This window comes from Triticum urartu, chromosome 3A (assembly GCF_056163025.1).
Source record: "Triticum urartu cultivar PI428250 chromosome 3A, HENAU_Tu73, whole genome shotgun sequence".
Taxonomy (NCBI): domain Eukaryota; kingdom Viridiplantae; phylum Streptophyta; class Magnoliopsida; order Poales; family Poaceae; genus Triticum; species Triticum urartu.
In genome coordinates, this window is record NC_141875.1 from 134741720 (window position 1) to 134750621 (window position 8902).

The 8902-nt window shown below is 42.3% G+C and overlaps 1 protein-coding gene across 1 annotated transcript; it reads left to right on the forward strand.

Annotated features, from left to right (window-relative positions):
* Positions 1–969: 969 nt before the first annotated feature.
* Positions 970–2295, forward strand: LOC147978946 (uncharacterized). Its single transcript, XM_087516690.1, has 3 exons — positions 970–1355; positions 1451–1645; positions 2268–2295. The coding sequence occupies exons 1-3, from the start codon at positions 970–972 to the stop codon at positions 2293–2295; spliced, it is 609 nt and encodes a 202-aa protein (XP_087372816.1).
* Positions 2296–8902: the final 6607 nt, after the last annotated feature.

The window sequence follows — 8902 nt, forward strand, 5'->3', positions numbered from 1 at the left end:
TCATGCACTGCTCGGGCGAACCGCATTTGCGAGATTCAATGCGGTACCGCACTATGCATATCTCAAGATCAAGATGCCAGGACCCTGGGGGTCATCACAGTCAATGGAAACACAGAGCGCTCTCTCCGCACAGAGGAGCACACTACGGCCCTCGCAGCAGAAGTGCAAAGCAGCCTCTTAAGGCAATCCACCAGTTCGGCAATTCAAGACCCGGACACCTTCTAGTGCACCCGGAGTAATCGGCAACAAGACCGCCTGGCACGTTCCGAGATCGCATAGCAATGCGGCCCCCACCCCAGTCCCAGCCAAACGGCTAAATCCGTGCCCCGTGTACATAATTACGCGTTGAAAATACCATGGGCACAGGTGGGGAGGGGGGCATGACTACGGCACGCCCGAAGACGCGGCTCAACCGCACTAGGGGCTTCCCCCTTATTATTTTTTTCTCTCTTTCAGGACTTTACTATCTGGAAACACCGTCCGGCAGTATGTTTGCCGGACACACGATACAACAACCAAGGAGGCAGAAAGCTACGTCGCATCATGGAATTCCCAGGTGGTCTCTGATAATGAGTGAAATACCTGCTTTCAATAACATTCCTCAGCTTGCCCTTGGAGGGGACATGTCAAATAGTCCCACCTTTTGCTTATCGCACTACTTGTATCATTTTGCTTCAACGCACCTTTTTGAATAACCAATGCATAGCACTAAGACTATTATCGCATTCTTCTTTATATATATATAGTAGCACTATTCTAATCCCAGGATCAGAATAACTATTCGGATCACGTCAGGCGTATATAGGGCCTGATGGGGATGTTTCCGAACTAGTAAGAAAAAGGCCCAACCCAGGTCGACCTTCCACGATCCTAATCCCCCACCTGCCGCTCCTCCCGACCCAACCGGCGATGTGCTCGCCGCTCCACCCCCAACTGGCGCCGCTGCCACTACCTTGCCCTCAACCGGAGATGCGGCCACCGCCCTGCCCCCAACTAGAGATGTTGTCGTCGCCACCGTCACCTGCGCTCACCACCGCCATCATGGCCCCGACCACCAACCGCGCCTCCGCCGTGTCCTCCCCCTGCTTCAACCGCAACAGCAGCCTCCCTTCCCCTTGCTTCCACGACGGCGGCAGCTCTTTGTCCCCGACCGGTGCAGCGGCTGCCTCCATCCCACCCCGTGAGATCCGCAGCAAATGCCCCCATCCACCCCGCGGGATCCGCCACTGCCAGAGCCGCCCTCCGCCCTACCATGAGTTGCAGCCCCCGCTTCGGCGCGTCGCTGCCGGCAATAGTTCCGGCGATGAAGGGCTTCTCCTTCTCACCGACCTCTGCATGGGGACCTCTGCCGACCTGTACGTGGGATGCAGCAGTTCAATATAGCCCCTCCACGCGGTTCAACTCCTGTAGCCAGCTCGCTAAAGCCAGCTCCCTTCCCTCTACCGCCCAGTCGTCCCACCCTTGGTGTTAGCTCAGGCTGCTGCCTCGACGTCACGCGTAGATGCAAGCTGGCCATGGGGTGGCCACCCCTTGTGCGTGACCTGCACAGGCATCTATCGTCGACCTTCTTCGGCGCATGTCATCGACCTTCCCCGGCATCTCTCACGCCATGCGCGGCTCCCTATCCATGTGCCATATCCCGCAGGTATTGTGCTCTCTGTTTTTTTGCTAGTTCGTTTTCTAGTTCATTTTCCTAAATCTCACATATAAATGTTGGTGTTATGCTCTCTGTCTTTTTGCTGGCTTGTTTGTTCAAGTATATACAGAAGATTTGGAAATTTGTACGTGAAAATTAACTCTTTGTTCAACTCGTTCGTTCTCTCCTAAATCTCAAGTATGTACAGGTGCTGGTGTGCCAGAATAAGATTAAGAAGTTTTTACTATAAAAATTAGTAATTCATTCTTTGTTCAAGATTGTGTACAGAAGATTCTGAAATTTCCCCAATTGATAGTGTGCCCTCAACCTGTTTGTTTTATGCTTATGAGAACTTACTTTAATTTTTCTGTTCTTTTTGCACATAGTGAACATACAAAAGGTCAATGTAAATTGCTTATGTTCCCGTGTGTTTTGCCCTTTTGCTACGTGAGTCTGTAGCTATTTCCTCGCTTTTGCATTAATGCTTGTAAGGAAACTTTTGCAACTAAGCATTCGCTTTGATTTTCCTTTGCTTTGCACTGTGACGTACATAGTTTGATGTGCTTTTTTCTCCTGAGCTTATAAGTAGGATGTCCACTATATTCAAAAACTTACTAGTGCTTGCTGTCAGGTCTGTCCCTCCTTCTTCCCCTGCTTGATGTCCTAAGCAGTGGTGGACGCAGCTACCTGAGGGAGCGAAGCTCGGCCTCCCAGCACCCGCAGTCGCACTGGACCCTACAAAAAGTAAATAAATCGCAAGTTTAGAATAAAAAACCAAGAAGTTCAAAAACAACCTTTACTGCCATATGTTGTTTGCCAACAATCTTTAGTTTCTTCAGTAGCTCATGCACATTTTGCCTAAGCTAGTATGTTCAGAATCTTAAATTGATAGTTGACCTACAGGGACAACCATGTTGATGGTGATTGAAGGATTCCTATAATATTATTATTGACTGAAGGCCAACTTTTATGCATGATGTGGGAGGATCCCAGGAATTGTTCTTGACCAATCAATGGATTTTGAGAGATGCATTCATTTCTCACAAGTTTCCAGGGGTTCAAGCTCATTTATATAAGGAATGCTGAAGGTTCAACAGCAGCACACTGTTTACTGTTAAGAGTGCCTACAAATTAGCATACTCTCTCAAATCTCAAAGTGGAACGCGTGCTTCTTGTTCGTCTAACGAGCCGTATGACCGAAGTATTTGGGACATTATTTGGAAGTCCAGAGTTCCTGGAAGAGTTAGAGTATTCGGTAGGAGGGTCGCTACAAGCACACTGGCTACCAAGAAGAATAGGTGGAAGCGCTCACTTGAGACCAAAGTGTTTGTAGTATTTGCGGTTGTGTGGAGGAAAATGAATTTCATTTGATGGTGGCGTGCACAAAAAGCAAGGCCTTAAGGAATGAAATGAGAAGACTATGGGAGCTCCCAAGTGAAAATATATTCCAAGAGTCGGGAGAGGATTGGCTGCAGAATCTGTTATCTACTTGCAGCACTGAAACCCGGGCAAAAATTCTACTTCTTTTTTTCTTGAACTTAAAATTCTACTTCTTCTCTAGCGCTGTTGGCACCTGAGAAATGACTGCATTTTTAAGTTGGGAAAAGAAACAGTAGGCCAATCGGCAGCGTTTCTGGAGCAACATTTTGCTGAACTGGGTATTGGTGGCCATGGTTCGCTAGTAGGTTCAGGGAAAGAGGTTGTGCAACATGTTGTTGAACTGGGTATATGGTGAGCATTGGTTTGTCTTAGCTTTTTCAGTTATGTATTGGGAATTACCTGAAGCTCATCCGCATGATACTTGGGTTGTACATGAGAGCCGCTGATTTTATCGAACTACTATTTTCAATATTTCTTCTTAGTGACCACTTATTGTGTTTCTTTTTCTAATAGTGTGTATTCCAAATATTAAAAAAGTAGAGCAGTTTGATGTTTATAAAAACTCACATTTCCCAAGTTATTAAAGAATAAATCCCAACAAGTTGAAATTGAAAAATGGGAGTAGTTTGATGTTACTAAAAAGTAATAAAAAATATTTGCACAAATGAAAACAAAAGAAGTCCGAATTAAAATAACCGAGAAATTTGAAATTTGTAAAAGCTATTATCTACAGGTTCAAAAGAGAAAACAAAAAATGGTGTCATTTTTGGCATTTTTATAACTGCCGATAAACATCGATGAATTTTAAAAAAATGTCTACATGAAAAAAGTTGATTCTATTCATAAGCTTTCCAACGGTATATCATATCCTATATTTCAATAAACAATTCAAAAGTATGGTGTACATCATTCGAAACAAGTTTTACCGTATTAAAAAATATCTTCTAATCCATGGCGAATTTGAGAAAAATGATCAATAAGAAAAAAGTTGTGTCTTTTCAGCATGTTTCTGAAGGTATATCATGGGTCTCCCCGCTTGTGGAAAACGGATTTTCCCCGTTTCTAAAAAATAACTAGAAGTTAAAATTTAAAAAACAGAGTGGTTCGATGTTTATTACTACATTAGGATTTTCCCCATTACTAAATAATAAACCAAGGCCAAACTAAAAAAATAGAATAGCTCAAAATGTATAGAGAAAATGCATTTTCCTCGTTTGTACAAAGAAAAGCTAGATGTTCAAATTTAAATAGCAGAGAAGTTCAATTTTTTTCCAATACCAAGAAAGTCAAATTAAGAAAACTGAGCAGTTCAAAAAGTTCATAAACATAGATTTTCTCTCTTTTCAAAAAAGACCTAGAAGTTCAATTGGAAAAAGAATAATAGTTTGATATTTATTTAAAAATTTGGAATTTTTTAATTACTAATGAATAAAACCAATAAGTTCAATTGAAAATAACAAAGAAGTTCGATGTTTCTAGCAAAACTCCAATTTTCACATTTCTAAAAAATACACGAAGTTCAAATAAAAAGGTTATAGAGGTTTGAAGTCTATAAAAAACTCAGACTTTTTCCATTACTAAAGGGAAATAGAGAGAAGTTCAAATGGATAATAGTCAGAAGTTCATGCACTGCATGGTGTGCGTTTCGTATAAGAAAAAATAAAAATAAAAATGTGAAGTCCAAAATTTTGTTGCTAGAAGTTCAAGTGCTCGGCCTGAGAAAGTTCAAAAATTCTTGTGAGAGAGGTTGAACAAAAATACGTGACAGAATTTCAAGGTGAAAACAATGAGAAGTTCAACTATTGCAAGGAATGCATTTCAGGTGAGAATAAAAGTATAGAAAACTATTGCAAGGAATGCATTTCAGGTGAGACATAGTTTTTCTCATTACTAAAAAATAAAACCAAGAAGTTCAATTTAAAAACGGGGAGAAGCTTGATGTTTAATTAAGAAATAAAAAAGATGTAGAAAATAAAATGAGGAAGTCCATATTAAAAAGATGAAGAAATTCAATGATTATAGAAAACTCAGATTTTCCTCATCATTAAAAGAATGGAAACAAGAAGTTCAAAAATAAAAAACAAGAAGTTCAAATTTTTAAAAATAGAACGCTTCAAAATTTCATAAAAAAGATTAAGAAATAAAACCAAGAAGGCCATATTAAAAAGATGGAGAAGTTCGATTATTATAGAAAACTCAGATTTTCCTTGTTATTAAATAATGGAAACAAGAAGTTCAAAAATAAAATAACAAGAAGTACAACTATTAAAAATAGAGCGCTTCAAAATTCATAAAAAGATTAAGAAAAATCAGATGGAAAATTCATTAAAAACTCAAATATTTTCACGTAACCGAGAGAGGTTCACGTTGATAACTGCCAGAAGTTCATGTACTACACGGTGTGCATTTTGTATTAAAAAAAGAATAAAAAAGCAACTACTAAAAGTTTTGTTGTTACAAGTACAAGTACTTCGTCGGAGAAAGTAAAAAAAATTATTGTAAGAGAAATTTGTACAAAAGAAATATCATTTGTGTAACACTGACGATGGATTAGAAAATGACAAACGAAAATACGTCACAGAAGTTCAACTGAAAACAGCAGGAAGTTCAACTACTACAGTGGATGAATTTTAGAAGAAAAACTTCTGAAATCGTCGCGAGTATGAAAAAACGATCAACACGGGAAAGTTGCATGTTTACAGCAGCTTTCGAACGGTATGTCATTTGCTCAATTCTGGTGAGTGGATGGAGAACTACGAGCAGTGTATGGAGAGCTACGAGCAACAAAATCACGAGAAAAACAGAGTGAAGTTCAGGTACATTTGCCGAGAAGTTCAGGTTCTTCACGCGGTGCATTTTCGAAGAATCTGTTTCGCGATAAAGGTAGAACGAATGATCTCGCCATTTTCGAAATTACTTGAAAACGGTCAGGACTCAGAGAAAACCATCAACATGAAAAAGTTTCACATTTTCCGTAGCTTTTGAGCGGTATATTATTTGCCCCATTCCGATAAAGTTTGTAGAAATTACGGCAAAAATATGTTTTTAACCATTTTCAAAACTGACATAAAACCGTAATGAATTAGGAGAAACAATATATACAAAAAAGTTTCGCATTTCTTCAAGCTTTCCAACGCCATATCATTTGCTGCATTTGGACGTACGGTTAAAAAATTAGCTCGAAAATACGAAATCGGTGGAACCTGTATCATTTTTTAAATTACTTTTAAACCATTCAAAATTAGAAAAAACTTTTAACATAAAAAAGTAGCGCACATTCATAAGCTTTCCAACGCCATATTAATTGCGTCAATTGGATTAGCCATTTAGAAATGGCGTCTAAAATACGAACTCGGGTGTTTAGTTTGCGAAATTTTACTATTTTCCAAATTACTCTTTAACCGTAGGGAATTAGAGAAAACTTTCAACATGTGGAAGGAGCAGTTTTGCAGCAGCTTTCCGACGCCATATTATTTGCCTCATTCCGTTAAACGGTTTAAAATAACGATCGAAATTACGATTCATGTTTTTTGTGTGAAGAAAAAACGGTTTTCAAAACTGCTCTTAAACCGCTTACATTTTGCGAAAAAATTTAACTTGGGTCATGATACTCGTGTCCATAGGTTTCCAACGGTATATAGCAAGCCCTATTTGGGCAATGTTGGGGGAAGTTCAATCTAGCACAGGGGGAAGTTCAGGTCGAACAACTCAGGCAGTAAAATCGCAAAAAACACGAGTTCCTCACCACCCGAGTGCAAAATCCGCTTATGAGCGAGATTCCTATCTAAAACGAGTATTTAGTTGCCAAAAATCATTTGCAGATTACACTTACATCACGTGGAACACGACTAACCAGAAAAATTCGCGGTAGAAGGCATGATTGCGAAGATAGCCCGAAGGTCGGGTTCGCACAGAGAGAAGTTCAGGCGCGTTACCCAGGCAGTTTAGGTTGTGATCAGAATATTATTCTGACCCCGTGATCAGAATAGTGTTTATGTATATATATATATATATATGTTCATTCATGGCATCTAGCACCCGTACACTCTAGTACGGCCAATACGCTAGGGGCTTAAGCATACCCCATAATACGACGTGAGAAGTCCGAACACTTTCGACAGTGGGGCACCCCGAACTTATAGCATTATATGCATCAGCTCCGAATCATGTCTTGGGTCAATAGATGGGTTTGCCCGGCTCCCATGTTTTGATACCTTATGTTCCACTATATCGGCTAAGGTAGCCCTGGGAGAACTACTGCGATTGTGCCCCGGTTCTGCTGGGCTAAGCACCTCAGTAGAGAAAGCTAAAACTGACTGTCATGATAAGGCGAGAGACTGGTCGCTGTTCGAGAGGTTTCGAGTCCCTAAAGACTTATGCCGCTTAGAGCGAAGAGTCGTCTCTGTCCGGCTTAAGGCGTGTATAGCGCCCTGAATTCGACCTTCCGAATACTAGGGGCTTCACCAAAATTTAAAATTATAGAATTCTATGGCTAAGTGAGAGTGATAAAGCATTATAGTCTGATTGCCTTGTTTGTTGTGCTGAGCACCTCCCTCGAAGGACCCAAAAATGGGAACAAGAGTGCTCAGGTTTATCCCGAACACCCCAGCATTCGTGGCATGGGGGCAGAAGCCGACGACTAGCCATATCTCAGATTAGATAAACAGTCGAACAAAAGGTAACATTTTAAATTCAAACAAGCGTTGCATAGCAAATATGAACAAGTTTTCATAATACAAGATCACACGAGCAAGTTTATTCAAATATTACATCTTTCGCACACTTGTCCGCTACAAGACGGGCACCCTTCAGGACACCCTCATAATACATCTCGGGGTGGCGATGCTCCTTGCCCTGCGGCGGCCCCTCCTTCACCAGCTTCATGACGTCCATCTTGGCCCAGTGCACCTTCGCACGGGCGAAAGCCCGGAGTGCACCTTCGATGCAGACGGACCACTTGATGACTTCCAGTTGTGGGCAGACATCCACAAGCCGCCTCACCAGGCCGAAGTAGCTGTTGGGAAGGGTGTCACCATGCCACATCCGGACTATAAAGCCCTTCATGGCCTGTTCGGCCGCCTTGTGCAGCTCGACCAGTTGCTTCAGCTGGTCGCTCAGAGGCATCGGGTGTTCGGTCCCAGTATACTGAAACCAGAACAACTTCTCCGTCGAGCTTCCCTCCTCGGCCTGGTAAAATGTCGTGGCATCCGACACGCTGCGGGGAAAATCTGTGAATGCTCCTAGAGAGCTCCGGATTCGGGTAAGTAACAAGTAATTTACTCTCACATGCTTGCTTTGCATATTGAATGCCTTACCCGCCGCTATCTTCCTCATCGCCTCAATATCCTGGAGGGCCTTTTTGGCTTCAACCTTTGCATTCTCTGTGCTCTCGAGGGCCGCGGCAAGCTCGGACTCTCGGGTCTTCGAGTCAAGCTCCAAAGCCTCGTGTTTCTTCACAAGAGCCTGGAGCTCTTGCTGCACCTCGCCCACCCGTGCCTCTTGCCTTTCCCACTCGGTGCGCTCCTTGGCCGCTTTGTTTTCGGCCTCGGACAGCGCTTGCTTCAGGGTCGCCACTTCGGTCGTGGCCCTTGGCACATTCATGATGATCCTGTCATTTCGCAACCGCATACTTTTTGTATATATATACCTATAGACAAGGTATTACTTACCTTTGTTCTCTTCGAGCTGCCTCTTGGCAAGGCCGAGCTCATTCTCGGACCCCTCGAGGTCTTGCTTCAATGCGGCGACCTCCGTAGTCAGTGCGGCAGAGGTCTGTAGCGAAGCCTGCCTATGCATATAGACATACTTATATTAGACTCCTACAGATATTATTTGATCCTCTATTCGGCTTTTCTTTATGAACAACAAACAGAGCATCAGGGGCTA

Excerpts from the sequence above, each read along its gene's own strand:
- LOC147978946 (XM_087516690.1), top strand. The coding sequence starts at position 970 with ATGCGGCCACCGCCCTGCCCCCAACTAGAGATGTTGTCGTCGCCACCG. Across the intron at positions 1,356-1,450 it reads ATGGGGACCTCTGCCGACCT|TCGTCCCACCCTTGGTGTTA; the intron begins GTACGTGGGATG and ends TCTACCGCCCAG. Across the intron at positions 1,646-2,267 it reads CCATGTGCCATATCCCGCAG|GTCTGTCCCTCCTTCTTCCC; the intron begins GTATTGTGCTCT and ends GCTTGCTGTCAG.